Source organism: Salmo trutta, chromosome 12 (genome assembly GCF_901001165.1).
Source record: "Salmo trutta chromosome 12, fSalTru1.1, whole genome shotgun sequence".
Lineage (NCBI taxonomy): Eukaryota > Metazoa > Chordata > Actinopteri > Salmoniformes > Salmonidae > Salmo > Salmo trutta.
Genome location: NC_042968.1, coordinates 20,830,131 through 20,846,963, shown reverse-complemented (window position 1 = coordinate 20,846,963; position 16,833 = coordinate 20,830,131). Strand labels below are relative to the sequence as shown.

Genomic DNA, 16,833 nt, shown 5'->3' with positions numbered 1-16,833 from the left:
ATGAAATTATGGTTACAGAGGAAAGAAAAACACACACCCTGTGTATTAATGTAATCTAGTGTATAATTATTGTTATTATAACAGGAACACTTGTTTTATGATCAAGAAGAATGACTCCTTGTCTGCTTTATCAACGCTGACATTGATTTATTGGGGTGAACATGAAACCAAATCTCCCATGAACTTATCTCCAAATATTCAGTAACATCATGCTTGTAAGAACATCAATGTACTGTCAGATATTGAGAATTACCTGTGGCAGGTGTACAATAGAATCAACCATTCATATATCTGTGGTCTCACCATACACCTGTTCAATACAAGTGAAGCAGGAAGTTCTTCAAGTGCTGTTGTAGACTAACGATTGAGAAAATGTAACAAATCCTGCTACAAATACATGTCTCAGCCTCTTAATGCACATACTGCATACATTTCAGCAGAGTATTTGAACCTAGTGAGTCAAAGCAACTATGTAATGTCAGCCTATACATTAGGATAGCCTAAGACACTACCTAGGAGGCCTTGTAAAGAAGATTGACTACATTTTAATACAAACTATATTTTTCTTACACCATTGCTCTTAAGTGACTATACTTTTTTATGAAAGCAAATGTAGTGCAAACCCATATGACCAATCAATGAGTCTTCAAGCACTCAGCTCAAAGACAAAATATCATGATAAAACTGTTGATTATTTGTGGAATAAGCATTCAAATGTAAGGTTTTTTAATTTTTTAAATGTAAACTGTTGGATACAGGTCAGCAAAAATTTACCAAAAAAAATGAATATACCCATGTGCTCTGTCCAATCTGATGGTTTCACTATTTACTGAGTTGCAGCAGACAGTATTCACAAAGCAGTCTCTAGAAAAATGCATCAGCAGTAATATACCCTAAGTTGAATTTTGTTCTGCTTCTTGTGGTGGAGAAAAAGTAAAATGTGGTGAAAATGGATATAAGAGAGAATATAGTAATGAGTTCCAGATGCACACAGGGGCTGATGTGATATCCCTGGGTGCATCACTAATGCAGGGCCCTTGGCAAATCAAAGATGGCCGCCAACGAACAGAGCCCTGCTCCAACCTATCCAGTCCTGAATCCCGCCCTAAGCCAGCCGTCTGACTGGCTCCTGAGCTCCTTTCAACGCATCAATCATCATCCTCATCATCTGAGTCCATCACCTTTCGTCGGTTGAACTGTGGGGAGGAGAGGGGATGCAGTCAGTTAAAAGTCTGTCTGAGATTGTGATATTGTATTTGATCCGTGGACTCACCTTGACAGTTGTCTTTTTTTCTGTTTGCTGACTAACTTTTTCTAGGATGTCGATCAAACCAGTCTCTGAAATCTGAAAAGAGACTATCCAAATGTAAGGAAGAGCCAATAGCAGATGGGTCAAGTCAGTGCTTTTCATAGGGAATTTTTCTTAATGTTTGAATGATAAGAAAAAAATCTGAAATTGCATGTGAATTCACGGGGCAAAATATGGTCCTGCGTTTGAATGCTCGGGGGCAATGCAGTCACTAGTGAAGAGAAAGAACCAGCAGGCTGTCTAAGTGGTTTTTTTTCAGGTCGCGTAAGTCAAAACAGTGTAAAAAAATATACACTGCTCAAAAAAATAAAGGGAACACTTAAACAACACAATGTAACTCCAAGTCAATCACACTTCTGTGAAATCAAACTGTCCACTTAGGAAGCAACACTGATTGACAATAAATTTCACATGCTGTTGTGCAAATGGAATAGACAACAGGTGGAAATTATAGGCAATTAGCAAGACACCCCCAATAAAGGAGTGGTTCTGCAGGTGGTGACCACAGACCACTTCTCAGTTCCTATGCTTCCTGGCTGATGTTTTGGTCAATTTTGAATGCTGGCGGTGCTTTCACTCTAGTGGTAGCATGAGACGGAGTCTACAACCCACACAAGTAGCTCAGGTAGTGCAGCTCATCCAGGATGGCACATCAGTGCGAGCTGTGGCAAGAAGGTTTGCTGTGTCTGTCAGTGTAGTGTCCAGAGCATGGAGGCGCTACCAGGAGACAGGCCAGTACATCAGGAGACGTGGAGGAGGCCGTAGGAGGGCAACAACCCAGCAGCAGGACCGCTACCTCCGCCTTTGTGCAAGGCGGGGCAGGAGGAGCACTGCCAGAGCCCTGCAAAATGACCTCCAGCAGGCCACAAATGTGCATGTGTCTGCTCAAACGGTCAGAAACCGACTCCATGAGGGCGGTATGAGGGCCCGACGTCCACAGGTGGGGGTTGTGCTTACAGCCCAACACCGTGCAGGACGTTTGGCATTTGCCAGAGAACACCAAGATTGGCAAATTCGCCACTGGCGCCCTGTGCTCTTCACAGATGAAAGCAGGTTCACACTGAGCACATGCGACAGACGTGACAGAGTCTGGAGACGCCGTGGAGAACGTTCTGCTGCCTGCAACATCCTCCAGCATGACCGGTTTGGCGGTGGGTCAGTCATGGTGTGGGGTGGCATTTCTTTGGGGGTCTGCACAGCCCTCCATGTGCTCGCCAGAGGTAACCTGACTGCCATTAGGTACCAAGATGAGATCCTCAGACCCCTTGTGAGACCATATGCTGGTGCGGTTGGCCCTGGGTTCCTCCTAATGCAAGACAATGCTAGACCTCATGTGGATGGAGTGTGTCAGCAGTTCCTGCAAGAGGAAGGCATTGATGCTATGGACTGGCCCGCCCGTTCCCCAGACCTGAATCCAATTGAGCACATCTGGGACATCATGACTCGCTCCATCCACCAACGCCACGTTGCACCACAGACTGTCCAGGAGTTGGCGGATGCTTTAGTCCAGGTCTGGGAGGAGATCCCTCAGGAGACCATCCGACACCTCATCAGGAGCATGCCCAGGCGTTGTAGGGAGGTCATACAGGCACGTGGAGGCCACACACACTACTGAGCCTCATTTTGACTTGTTTTAAGGACATTACATCAAAGTTGGATCAGCTTGTCGTGTGGTTTTACACTTTAATTTTGAGTGTGACTCCAAATCCAGACCTCCATGGGTTGATAAATTGGATTTCCATTGATTATTTTTGTGTGATTTTGTTGTCAGCACATTCAACTATGTAAAGAAAAAAGTATTTAATAAGATTATTTCATTCATTCAGATCTAGGATGTGTTATTTTAGTGTTCCCTTTATTTTTTTGAGCAGTGTATATAATATACACTGAGTGTAAAAAACATTAGGAACACCTGCTCTTTCCATGACATAGACTGACCAGGTGAATCCAGGTGAAAGCTATGATCCCTTATTGATGTCACTTGTTAAATCCACTTCAATCAGTGTAGATGAAGGGGAGGAGACAGGTTAAAGAAGGATTTTTAAGCCTTGAGACATGGATTGTGTATGTGTGCCATTCATATGAGAGGGGACGCAGTCCCTATGTTGTATTGTTGTCTCTACCTTCTTGCCCTTTGTGCTGTTGTCTGTGCCCAATGTTTGTACCATGTTTTGTGCTGCTACCATGTTGTTTTCATGTTGTGTTTCTACCATGCAGTGTTGTCATTTGTTGCTGCTTTGCTATGTTGTTGTCTTCGGTCTCTCTTTATGTAGTGTTGTGTTCTCTCCTGTCGTGATGTGTGTTTTGTCCTATATATTTCTTGTTGTTGATCCCAGCCCGTCCCCACAGGAGGCCCTTTGCCTTTTGGTAGGCCGTCATTGTAAATAAGAATTTGTTCTAAACTGACTTGCCTAGTTAAATAAAGGTAAAAATAATTTTAAAAATTGGGTGAATGGGCAAGACAAAAGTTAAGTGCCTTTGAACAGGGTATGGTAGTAGGTGCCAGATATTTGCAGTGCTGCTGGGTTTTTCACGCTCAACAGTTTCCTGTGTGAATCAAGATTGGTCCACCACCCAAAGGACATCCAGCCAACGTAACAACTGTGGGTAGCATCGGAGTCAACATGGGCCAGCATCCCTGTGAAATGCTTTTGACACCTTGTAAAGTCCATGCCCCGATGAATAGAGGTTGTTCTGAGAGCAAAAGGCGGTTGCAACTGAATATTAGGAAGGTGTTTCTAATGTTTGTACACACACATAGTTGAAGTCAGAAGTTTACATACACCTTAGCCAAATGCTTTTAAACTCAGTTTTTCACAATTCCTGACATTTAATCCTAGTAAACATTCCCTGTTTTAGGTCCGTTAGGATCACTACTTTATTTTAAGAATGTGAAAATATCAGAATAATAGTTTACATACACTAACAACAATTGTTTACAGACAGATTATTTCACTTATAATTAATTCACTGTATCACAATTCCAGTGGGTCAGAAGTTTATATACACTAAGTTGTTAGTGTATGTAAACTATTATTCTGACATTTCACAATCGCAGGAAATTAGCTTTAAAACTGCAAAAAGTTATTTCAGTTCCATGGAGAACTTTGTAGAATTGTAGGAAATTGGCTTAAAAATGTACAAATCTCTCTACACCGCCAAGATGGGGGCCTCTAAAATGTTCTCGCCCCCTACCTCACCCATAGCCTAAGCCCCACTTTTTTCAGTTAGGGATTGTTTTCTAAGCATTAACAATCCTAATTTTGTTTAAACGTAAGTTCAATGATATATGTCCACATATGCTTTAGGTCCAGTTCTCTCACCTTTCCTCCCAGCTGGCCCATGCGGGCCATCTGTATGAGGTAATTCTCCACGGCTTTGGCCTTCTCTGGCTTCACCAGAGACAAGTTACTCACTGCAACGCAACAAAACATAGCAGGCTTTTAGGCAATGGCGCCACCTATTGCTAACCAGGCGTAGGTACTGAAAGTTCCAATATCAGATCAATGATTCATTCAAAGCAGGGGGATATGAAAGACCTACATCTGGCGCGGGCGGACTGGTCTAGAACCTGAGCCAGTATGGAGTTCCTCATCTCTGTTTCCCTGTGAAAAGACAGTACAGAAGATTATAGTTAGGCCACAATGGCTACGTTTACACATGCAGCCCAATTGGGCTGCCAGTGTAAATGAAGCCAATTGTTTTATCACATTGACTAACTTTATAAATAGTCTGTTACATAGTTCTTCATAAACCAGAGCTGCAAACTGCAGGTCAAGACATGCAACATTAGCAAACTACTGTGAACTAAACCAACAACAGGGGAGACATCTGTGTCTCTGAAATGTTGCTATACTCAGCGCTGAGTTGTGAATGCATGACAGGAATACAAGTTTAGATGGATAAATAATGAAGACTAACCTCTGTTTGGCCTCCTGCTGCCCTTGCTGGTCATTTGAAGAGTCCTGGGAAGGGAGGGGAGAAAAGAGGCCACACCTTTCTTTAGTTGTTTAAAAAGATGTATTTTTTACAAGAGAACAGACCAGCCAACAGGCTACTGTATCACACAGCCATGCTGAGAGTGCACATCAGCTCTCTATTGAAGAAGTGTAGCCTAATATTGACATGAATTTTTCACACCCTTGGCAAAGGGACTAGATCTTTGAACAACAGTTTAACCTGTACCAAAACGTGATTCAGAAAACAACCCGTTGCCCCCTCCCCTATCCTTACTCCTTTGGAGTTTGCAGATCTGAAAGAGCCTATTGGTAGACTGGGTGGAGCCATCCCCGTATTGATTACACCTGCCCAGTTCCTTCAAATCTAGCCTACCTCAAGAGGGACAGGGATGGGGAGTGGGACACAATTAACTGTAGTATAGTAGAATACAAAGTTAATATTTACAGGTTTCTGGAAAATATTTTTTATACAAAGCTTTCGAAATAATACAAAAACATTTAAAAAGAAATGTTAACATATAAGCTTCACTCAAGCTTGACCATGTCCCAAACCATTCAGAACACATCATAGTTCTGGCATTCAAACATTTTGCTATTCCTTTATTGCAAACATACTTGGGTCACATTACTCAAGGAGCACAGACAGAACTGGCAGACATGCGGCATTGCTCAGTCCAGGTCATTAATTATACAGCCTTTTGCCATGTCACCGTCATCACACAATGTGCAGTACAGTAGCTGTACAGCAGCTTACCCCTGGATTCATTTGGTTCCAAGACAGACTCTGAAAAATTAGCAACTCAAACTCAATCAAAACATCTCTGTTGGAGGAAAGGATTCCTAGTGTGTCTATGTCCATCCCATTCCCAATCTTTTGATTGATAATCTCTGTCATCATGTTACTCATATGTCATGACGTTGGCCTCTTTGGGTACAGGAAGGACAGTTGACCCCCTCCCCTTTGTTCCATCACCCAACCTACCTTCCCCCCCAACCCAGGGTTGTAAAAATTCCAAGAGGAGAATCTACTACAACATGTTTCATAGAGAGACAAAGGAAATTCTTCCAACTCATAGAATTGGAGAACCTAGCGACATGTGTGTTCTGGAGAAGATATGGAAGATTGATGAAGACTCCAGCTACGAACTGATCCGCTTGGTACAATTTTGTGATACTCAGAAGAGACAATATAGCCATATTACCCTAAAACGGTCTACATGATAGCCTCAGCGATGAGACTGAATCCACATGGGTGTATACAATGTATTATTAAGGATAAAGCTATTTGTAATACATTGAGATGCTATGTACTGATGTTAATGTGATAGAATTATATTTCTGTAACCAAGTCTAGCTCAGTCATAGGCACGCCCCCAGGGACACATACAGGACCAGGCGTCATTTGACAAGCCTGTTCTCTGGGTACTATAAAAGACCCCCTGATTTACATTTCAACAGACCAGGCCTACACTCCATTGCGAGTTGGCTCATAGGTTTGACCATCCAAGTACTCTACTGAAAGTGAACTATACCACGTGGTTAACTTTTACTATCGAGACCGACAGAATAAGAACAAGTCTTTGATATTAATTATTAGTCTGCAGCTAAGTAAATTATATCATCGAACGCGAAGACCAACCACATCCATTCTATGACGACATTCATGAATGTCGCTCTGACAGATCCATTCTAACCGAGAGAGAGAGAGAACGCTGACAAACTCTCCATCAGAACAAAACTCTCCAACAAGAATCCCGACGACACATGAGCGTAAATATATATTGATTGCAAACGTTCTCGAATGAGTGAGCCTTCAATTGTCAATTGTTAATATTAATGAACTCTGTGTAACTTCTCAGCTTACCGTTTTATGACCCATTGTCTAACAGACCAGCCATGCTTGTTAGCCAGTAGGGCCCATTCCCCTACCAATCCTGTGTGACGATAATTACTGTTTGTATTTTTTCTGTTAATTACTTAGTGTAGTAAATAAATGATTTTAAGACAATTGATGTATGGATGATTTTAGTAAAGACTGGGTTCGTGCAGATAACCAAGAATTTACAACTTTCATGATGAGACTGAAACAACATACGGGTTAAGATTGACTGCTATCGATGTAAAATATTACTAAGTATTTTAAGAGTTTATTCAGAGGATAACAGCTCTATAAACGTTCTTCTGTGGTGCCCCGACTTTCTAGTTAATTACATTTACATGATTAGCTTAATCAGGTAATATTAATTACAGAGAAATAATTGTATAAGTTAGCATGTCATATCACTTAATCCGGCATAGCCAAAGACACGACACATATTTAGGTATAACCCATTCATAGACACTAACTACCTTTAGCGCCTATTGACAATAGTATCTTCTAGCCGGGGGAGTTTTGTTAAGAGCCCCGACACTCGTTGCGGATGTTCAAACGCATTGCTTGCGGTACGGTTTTGGAAACATAAGTAACGTGTCTTTCATATATGCGAGAAATAATAATAAATACAAAAAAATAAAAGGTTAAATTACTACACACCTTATTTTTATTTTTTATTATTAACCTTTATTTAACCAGGGTCTCATTTCCAATGGTGCCCTGAGAACAACAGTTCAAGCAATGTGAACAACAATTCCAGCATGATCACTACAAAGTTACAGTTACAACATTTCAAATTGTTACATTCAAAAGGTTAGTAGAAACAAATATATACAATCAATCAAAACCAGTGCAGTTTTCATAGGCCACATTTTTTATTATAGCCATAAATTCACCTTTTGGAACCAAATAATCAAGTTTTAGAGTGACCTGTAGGTCATTCCAGGACTGAGGGGCATAGTAACTAAAAGCAGCCTTCCCTAACTCAGAGGAGACCTATGGAATCTCTAGTACCAACCAGTCTTGACAGAGAGTATTATACTTACCAGATTTCCTATTTAGAAGTGAGATGAGGTAGTATGGGAGTTTCTGGAGAAGTGAGATGAGGTAGGATGGGAGTTTCTGGAGAAGTGCTTTATATATTAACATTAGCCAATGTTGGGTCCTTCTGTTACTCAGAGACTCCCATCCAACAGAACTATATAAGAGAAAATGATGTGGACAGAAATGATAACCAATGATAAAACGAAAGGCTGAGTGGTAGACTGTATCTAGAGGTTTTAACACAGAGGTTGCCGTATGCATGAAGATGGAGTCGCCATAGTCAATTACTGGGAAGTGTTGCTTGAACAATCTTCCCCCTATCTTCAAAAGTGAGACAATTTATTTCTATACAGGCAGTGGCGTTTATACTTGTCACATATCAGTTTGCAAACAATGTAAAAAAAAAAGGACTTAATAAAGCTGCATACGAACATGGTCTCTTTTTTGCTTTCTTGAGTAAGGCAGCTCCGAAATGCAGGTGTTTCAGCCTAGCTCAGTGCTTTCTGTGGTGGAAGGGCAGCCAGCAGAAGACATTGAGCATAGGGGTTGCTAATAGAGGTCGACCGATTAATCAGAATGGCTGATCAATTAGGGCCGATTTCAAGTTTTCATAACAATCGGTAATCGGTATTTTTGGGCGCCGATTTGGCCGATTTTTTTCTTCTTTTTTTACACTTTTATTTAACTAGGCAAGTCAGTTAAGAACACATTCTTATTTTCAATGATGGCCTAGGAACGGTGGGTTAACTGCCTTGTTCAGGGGCAGAACGACAGATTTTTACCTTGTCAGCTCGGGGATTCAATCTTGCAACCTTACGGTTAACTAGTCCAACGCTCTAACCACCTGCTTTACATTGCACTCCACGAGGAGCCTGCCTGTTACGCAAATGCAGTAAGAAGCCAAGCTAAGTTGCTAGCTAGCATTAAACTTATCTTATAAAAAACAATCAATCAATATCACTAGTTAACTACACATGGTTGATGATATTACTAGTTTATCTAGCCTGTCCTGCGTCGCATATAATCGATGCGGTGTGCATTCGCGAAAAAGGACTGTCGTTGCTCCAACGTGTACCTAACCATAAACATCAATGTCTTTCTTAAAATCAATACACAAGTATATATTTTTAAACCTGCATATTTTAATTTCTTTTAACTAGGGAAAATGTGTCACCTCTTGCAACAGGGTCAGGGTATATAGAGTGTGAAGACTATTTCTTCTTAAAAAAGACAGCCAACTTCGCCAAACGGGGGATGATTTAACAAAAGCGCATTTGCGAAAAAAGCACAATCGTTGCACGACTGTACCTAACCATAAACATCAGTGCCTTTCTTAAAATCAATACACAGAAGTATATATTTTTAAACCTGCATATTTAGCTAAAAGAAATCCAGGTTAGCAGGCAATATTAACCAGGTGAAAGTGTGTCACTTCTCTTGCGTTCATTGCACGGAGAGTCAGGGTATATGCAACAATTTGGGCCACCTGGCTCGTTGCGAACTAATTTGCCAGAATTTTACGTAATTATGACATAACATTGAAGGTTGTGCAATGTAACAGGAATATTTAGACTTGGGATGCCACCCGTTAGATAAAATACAGAACGGTTCCGTATTTCACTGAAAGAAAAAACGTTTTGTTTTCGAGATGATAGTTTCCGGATTCGACCATATTAATGACCTAAGGCTCGTATTTCTGTGTGTTATTATATTATAATTAGGTCTATGATTTGATAGAGCAGTCTGACTGAGCAGTGGTAGGCAGCAGCAGGCTCGTAAGCATTCATTCAAACAGCACTTTACTGCGTTTGCCAGCAGCTCTTAGCAATGCTTCAAGCATTGCACTGTTTATGACTTCAAGCCTATCAACTCCCGAGATTAGGCTGGCAATACTAAAGTACCTATTAGAACATCCAATAGTCAAAGGTATACGAAATACAAATGGTATAGAGAGAAATAGTCCTATAATAACTACAACCTAAAACTTCTTAACTGGGAATATAGAAGACTCATGTTAAAAGCTTTCATATGTTCTCATGTTCTGAGCAAGGAACTTAAACATTAGCTTTTTTACATGGCACATATTGTACTTTTACTTTCTTCTCCAACACTTTGTTTTTGCATTATTTAAACCAAATTGAACATGCTTCCTTATTTATTTGAGACTAAATTATTTTATTGATGTATTATATTAAGTTAAAATAAAAGTGTTCATTGTTCATTCAGTATTGTTGTAATTGTCATTATTACAAATATATATACACATATATATATATATATATATATATATATAAAAATCAGCCGATTAATTGGTATCGGCTTTTTTTTGGTCCTCCAATAATCCCGTATCGGCGTTGAAAAATCATAATCGGTCGACCTCTAACAATGAGTTTGCCCCACAAAGATTTACATGCTAAAATCGCCACTGTATAAAGGAAATCAATCTTTACTTGCAACTTTTTGTTTTTTTAAAGGCCAACTTATCATCAATCCAAATGCCTAGCTACTTATAAATGGAGAACTAGCTCAATTTGGGCTCCTCTCAAGGTCTTTAGAATCAATTTTACAAGACCTGGAGAAAAACAAATTTGGTTTTATCAACATTCATTTAAGATCGGTGATGGATTCTTGAATTGAATCAAAGCCAAGCTGAAGGTCATGAATGGCTTGCTGCACTGAGGGGGCACGTTAATAAATTACTCATCTGCATAGAGATGTAAGCCCCAGTTATTATTATTCAGGGACAAACCAACATTATTTATGTAAATAGTGAACAGTAAAGGGCCTAGTATTGAGCCTTGTGGCACTCCTTTGGTTATGTTAAGAAAAATAGTGTCATGACGTTGGCCTCTTTGGGTACAGGGCTATCAGTTGACCCCCTCCCCTTTGTACCATCCCCCAACCTTGCACCCCCACCCAAGCCCTGTGTGAAAGGGTTGTAAAAAAACTCTAAGAGGAGAATCTCCTACCACATGTTTCATAGAGAGACAAAGGAAATTCTTCCAACTCATAGAATTGGAGAACCGAGCGACATGTGTGTTCTGGAGAAGATATGGAAGATTGGTGAAGAATCCAGCTACGAACTGGTCCGCTTGGTACAATTTTGTGATACTCAGAAGAGACAATATAGCCATATTACCATAAAAATGTTTATATAATAGCCTCAGCGATGAGACTTGCATCATAATGGTTGTATAACATGTATTAATAAGGATAAAGCTATTTGTAATACATTGAGATGCTATGTACTGATGTTAATGTGATAGACTTGGTTACAGAAATACAATTCTAACTCAGTCATAGGCACGCCCCCAGGGACACATACAGGACCAGGTGTCATTTGACAAGCCTGTTCTATGGGCACTATAAAACACCCCCTGATTTACATTTCTATAGACCCGGCCTCCACTCCATTGCGAGTTGGCCCATAGGTTTGACCATCCAAGTACTCTACTGAAAGTGAACTATACCACGTGGTTAACTTTTACTATCGAGACCGACAGAATAAGAACAAGTCTTTGATATTAATTATTAGTCTGCAGCTAAGTAAATTATATCAGTCTGCAGCTAAGTAAATTATATCATCGAACGCGAAGACCAACGAAACATCCATTCTATGACGACATTAATGAATGTCGCTCTGAAAGATCCATTCTAACCGAGAGAGAGAGAGAGAGAGAGAGAGACCGCGGACAAAACTCTCCATCAGAACATAACTCTTCAAAAGGGATCCCGACGACACATGAGCGTAAATATATATTGATTGCAATTGTTCCCGAATGAGTGAGCCTTCAATTGTCAATATTAATTGTCTAACAGACCAGCCATGCTTGTTAGCCATTAGGGCACATTACTATACCAATCCTTTGTGACGATAATTACTGTTTGTATGTTTTCTGTTAATTACTTAGTGTAGTAAATAAATGATTTTAAGACAATTGATGTATGGATGATTTTAGTAAAGACTGGGTTCGTGCAGATACAACAATTTACGACATTTGGAATGAGACTGGACGCGAGGTAAAATACACCATTCAAACCAGAAGATAATCGGCCTATATTATAATATAGGAAAGTTATATTAGGAAAATTATAACTTTGTAATCGGAATATTTTTCTTGGTGCCCCGATCTCCTAGTTAATTACAATTAAACGATTAATCAGTTTAATTGCGTGATAATAATTACAGGGAGTTAATTGATAAACCTATCTTCAGTTTAATGGTACCCAAAGACACGACAATAGACTGAACTCAATCAGAAGATATACATTTACTTCTGTCGTGCAGTTGCCTGGAAACCGGAGGTTGAATTGCATTGAATCCTACGTTGGGCAGAAATTTGCATTTCAGTCAAGAAAGTTTCCTCCCCCGACCTCTACAAGCCAGAATGTTGAATAAAATAATATTATAGTGTACTTAACCGGTTGTCCGTGCAGTTGGTCCTTTTGGCAGTAGTAATGTGAAACAATATATCCACAGGAAAGTATAATTACATAAATGTTTCAAAGTGCTGGTAATGTGTTCAGACTTCTATCACATGAAGCATGAGGAGAACAATGTAAACACATGCACGAGCTCGGCAAGTACGCACACATCTCGTGCATGTGTTTTTATCTTCTGTGAATGTTTCAGGTGATTTGCGCTTCAAACACCTGTGCGTAAACGGAAGACGGACACCACAAACTTGTTGTCACTGAAAAAAAATACTGTCAGCTGCAACTGTTTTAAAATGTATTTTAATGTGATATGAAAGTTGAGGGCTTTGTGTTTCTAGAACCATACTGCAATTGAGAATCGATTCAAGTTTTGATGGCTGTTTTGGCTGCCAGAGCTAACTCGCCTCTAAACAGAACATGTAAGGTCCTTGGACTAAAAGGAGTGATTTTAGGCTCATTTAGTCCAATATTGGGCTAATCTAGGTATATCTATTCAGTAAAGTGTTTTGCTTAATGAGCTTTAGAAATCAGTACCAAACAGGCTTGCTAGATAATCCAGACAGAGGGCGGGCTACTAACAATGATGTTCAGTTGATTGCTACAAACTAGGTCTGAAAAACTGACATTCACACTACTCTCGCACATGTGCACCTAAACACCTGGGCACATGCACGCGCACCAGGGGAGCGGTAGGGCGGGCACGCGATTCTCAACGCCTGAGGAGTGGGAGACGCGAGCGCCAAAATCAACTAGTCATTGTCCTGTTCATAAATTAAATGTATGTTTATCTCGCCTATTCGTTGAAGTGTCTGCTATTCATAAATGTTGATTAAATCACATCATATAGCTTACTAGCTAGTGGTAGTATAACTCGTGTCTCGCATGAGTTTACTAGCTAACGTTAGCTAGCTATCAAGCTACAGTATCTTATTACTAACTACTTTAGCTAGTAAACTAGGTACTGAATTATCTGGCAGCTATGCAATGAACAGTAATAGAGAATTCGTTAAAGATAGTGATAGGTTAAAATACTCTAAACTTGAGCTATAAGGCTAACACTAGCTAGCTAGCGACAGAATGAACAGTGGATCTCCATATATGGTCGGAACTATGCATTTTTGGTCCCCTCAGGTTCTCTCCTTACCCCATGTTTTGACTGCAGTTCGGCCATGCGTTGCTGCCTGATAGCCTCCAATTCGTCGTCTGCCATTGTTTTCGAATGTATAGAAAATAGGGCTTATCAGTGGTAAAATAAGAAAATCTGTCACTTCACGAGTCTTGTGGAACTGTTTCGTTAGGGGCCGGGCCCTGCTTCAGTATAATGTAATCGATCTCAGAATAATCCAATATGCATCCAGAATAAAGCAATCGAGCCACAAAAGGATGATCTCGTAGAAATGATGAGTGGCTGGAAACTAGGCCTGCCCATCAACCAGTCACACTTACAACATAAAATATAATTAAATTAGTCATACATAAACATAAGATTGTAATAGTTTATTTTGCTATCTAGATTTTCCAAAATGAATTTCAGGACACCAAAATAGGTAATCAATATTCTGAAGGAAATGGCACACATCACAACCCCACTGTCCAATAAAGCTTAGAAATTATGTTAACATCAGATCAAACATAAAAAAAGTGTTTGCTGTCATCTATTGGTCCAAAAAGGCAAGTGAAACAAATGACTGGGATCTCTCAGAGAGCCTTGGATGACAGGAGCACATAACAACTGTTACTGGTAGAAATGTACCACATAAAGGATATTGTTCTTGTGTTCTGTACTCAATAACTATAATAGTATAACTAGTATTACAGAAGAGTGCTTTCTTCGGTACATTTCTACCTACAATAACTGAAGGATGACTTTCAACCACCTGAATAGGCCCAGGTGACAGGTGCGGGTCACAGTCAGCCAGGGGCGCGTTCAGCAGGACACAACGCTTTGGAACGTTCAGATGTTTATTCTTCATAACATATTTCTTCTATCTGACATGTAGAATAAGGAATCATGTAGACTCTGGTCATGGCATTTCTATCTGCAACGTTCAACAATGTTTCATCTCTCGTGGACAGACTACGTAAACATAAATGGTCCCGTACATCTGGCATGATAAACGGGATGAGTGAGATAATGAGCAGCATTAGTTCCGGTGCTTTGGACTAATCACGATTTCACAGGTGTTAGCATCTTTCAAATTTTGGAAGGGGAGGAGACATTTGAACCATAGACTTGCCCGTAACTTGCAAAGAGAGAAGGGTGGAGCTCTTCGTTCCAGTTCCGATCTCTTCCCTTAATACATATGGACCCGGAACTTAATTAATCAAGCATCTGACAATTAAGCAAGACGTTAGTTCTGGGTTAACCGAGATTTGACAACGTTTGACAACTGAATGTGGCCCAGGTGAGAGATGGTGAGTGGGGGTGAGTGACAGACTCTCTAGCTCCCCCGGTAGGTAGTGTAGGAGAAGCGGCTGCAGAGCAGAGGAATATGGAACTTCTGACTGTGGTCCGTTATGGTGAAGACTATCTGCAGATAAACACAGACCACCAATGTGTTAGTAACCACTCAGCCAACCAATAGAAGCTACCGAAACATTTAGCGTTCAGTTAGTGATCGCATCGTTGACAAGGAAATAAACAGAAGCTGATTCTGTAGATATAAAGAAACATTTATGACTAACTTCATATGTCCAACAGTCATACATTTAAATGCACCCATTCTTTATGATAAAAGCATTGAAGACTGTCTTCAACTAACCTCGACGTATGGGTAGAAAGAGGTCTCTCCCAGACTCTCCCAGTATTGGCCCGTCTCAAAGCGCATCTTGTACACCGCTGGAGTGAAAGTTTCGCTGGTGATGAGTCCTGGGCAGCGCCCATCATCATTAGTAGTGCTGAGAAGAAATTATTTAAAATTATATAAAATACTGAATACATTGGACATTGGTTTGATGTGATCCTGAAATAAGCCTTGGCTAATTAACATTACTACCGGTATATATTCATATTTGATAATATTATGCAGCCCTACTGAAAGAGGCTGTAGAGGTGAATCTGAAATTGATAAAATAAATACTAAATGTGTATTTGTCTACTATATTGATTATTATGGAGCTGCTAAGAAATGATTGTGTTAATTTCCTTTCTATGTCTGTTAACTGGTGCTGCAGCACTCTCTGTGATGAGGTTACCCTGTGGTGAGAAGGTTCCAGAGTGAAGTGGAGGGATCCATGCGATGCAGGCTGAGGGCCATGCGGGCTCCAGGGACGCCCATCCCGGTGTTCAGGACGTGAGTGGTCAGTGGGCTGTATGGAGCTGCCATCTCTGCACACTACAGCGCATACACCGAGAGCATAGTGAGTAAACATTATGGACATATGGCTACTGTAATTTTGCACACTATATACAGAAAGCTGTAGGTTAACTGTAGCCTATAAATGATTTATTATTTGGGTTAAAATAGAAGGTAGGCCTAGCTGAACCCTTAATATCTATGAGCTGAACTAACCCAACATTTGTTATATTTTCCCATCTTTTACTTTCGCTTTATTACTTTATTGAATTTCATAACAATCCTGCAGACAAACGAAGTCACACGTCAATAATTTCGGTTTATAATATTGTAATACAAAAAACACTATTTCTGAAAATCAAAAGCAATATATTAGCCTACCGTGTATTCACCCAAAAGATGATCCTTTATGTGCTGTAATCTGCTGGTACTCATGCGCGCTGATTTCAAAGTCGTCCCAAACCAGTTTCCCCCTCTAGTGAAAAGTATGGCATTTACGGTGAATTAACTGTAACAGATTTTAAGCACAAGTTCAAAACTCACGAGGTTATTCATATGACTAGGGCTGCTCTGTTTGCTGTTGCAACTTACATATCTCGTTGGGAGGAACATCAGCATTTGTTAATGGTTAAGAGTATGCAAACATCCCAGTCACAATTGTCCTTTTAACGTTTTTGGAAACAGGCTTGGGTCAATGTGCGTTTTAGCACACTAGATAAGTCCTTAATAATGATAATAGTGAGGATTGTAGGCCTAAATGTCATTATTAGCATAATTGTGTAGCCTAATATCGGTTCAGTCAGGGTGAATAACATAGCTTAAAAACATCCCAACACTGCTCTATGAGTTGCTTTATTTTCCTTTCAATCCAGTTTAGAAGCTAGTTATATATAATGTACAGTACATTCAGAGGAA

At 40.1% G+C, this 16,833-nt stretch overlaps 2 protein-coding genes across 3 annotated transcripts; both read right to left on the bottom strand.

Moving 5' to 3' along the window:
• Nucleotides 1-123: 123 nt before the first annotated feature.
• Nucleotides 124-13,958, bottom strand: LOC115203154 (programmed cell death protein 5). Of its 2 annotated transcripts, XM_029767570.1 has the most exons (7): nt 13,767-13,958; nt 6,023-6,052; nt 5,231-5,274; nt 4,853-4,914; nt 4,633-4,724; nt 1,274-1,345; nt 124-1,196 (listed from the first exon to the last, which is right to left on the bottom strand). In XM_029767570.1, the coding sequence occupies exons 1-7, from the start codon at nt 13,830-13,832 to the stop codon at nt 1,149-1,151; spliced, it is 414 nt and encodes a 137-aa protein (XP_029623430.1). In that variant the 5' UTR covers nt 13,833-13,958; the 3' UTR covers nt 124-1,148. The 2 variants fall into 2 exon arrangements, with proteins under 2 accessions (XP_029623430.1, XP_029623431.1); XM_029767571.1 differs by lacking the exon at nt 6,023-6,052 and having other exon boundaries at nt 13,767-13,957.
• A 146-nt stretch (nt 13,959-14,104) lies between these two features.
• On the bottom strand, nt 14,105-16,523 carry LOC115203153 (5-hydroxyisourate hydrolase). Its single transcript, XM_029767568.1, has 4 exons — nt 16,300-16,523; nt 15,818-15,957; nt 15,385-15,520; nt 14,105-15,153 (listed from the first exon to the last, which is right to left on the bottom strand). The coding sequence occupies exons 1-4, from the start codon at nt 16,351-16,353 to the stop codon at nt 15,064-15,066; spliced, it is 420 nt and encodes a 139-aa protein (XP_029623428.1). The 5' UTR covers nt 16,354-16,523; the 3' UTR covers nt 14,105-15,063.
• Nucleotides 16,524-16,833: the final 310 nt, after the last annotated feature.

What these genes read in the sequence shown, in the direction of transcription:
- LOC115203153 (XM_029767568.1), bottom strand. Translation starts at nt 16,353, where the DNA reads ATGAGTACCAGCAGATTACAGCACATAAAGGATCATCTTTTGGGTGAA. An exon ending in TGGAACCTTCTCACCACAGG is followed by an intron (nt 15,521 to 15,817) that starts GTAACCTCATCA and finishes ATTTCTTCTCAG; the next exon opens with CACTACTAATGATGATGGGC. An exon ending in CTTTCTACCCATACGTCGAG is followed by an intron (nt 15,154 to 15,384) that starts GTTAGTTGAAGA and finishes GTTTATCTGCAG; the next exon opens with ATAGTCTTCACCATAACGGA.
- LOC115203154 (XM_029767570.1), bottom strand. Translation starts at nt 13,832, where the DNA reads ATGGCAGACGACGAATTGGAGGCTATCAGGCAGCAACGCATGGCCGAA. An exon ending in TGGGCCAGCTGGGAGGAAAG is followed by an intron (nt 1,346 to 4,632) that starts GTGAGAGAACTG and finishes GTCTCTTTTCAG; the next exon opens with ATTTCAGAGACTGGTTTGAT. An exon ending in AAAAAAAGACAACTGTCAAG is followed by an intron (nt 1,197 to 1,273) that starts GTGAGTCCACGG and finishes TCCTCCCCACAG; the next exon opens with TTCAACCGACGAAAGGTGAT.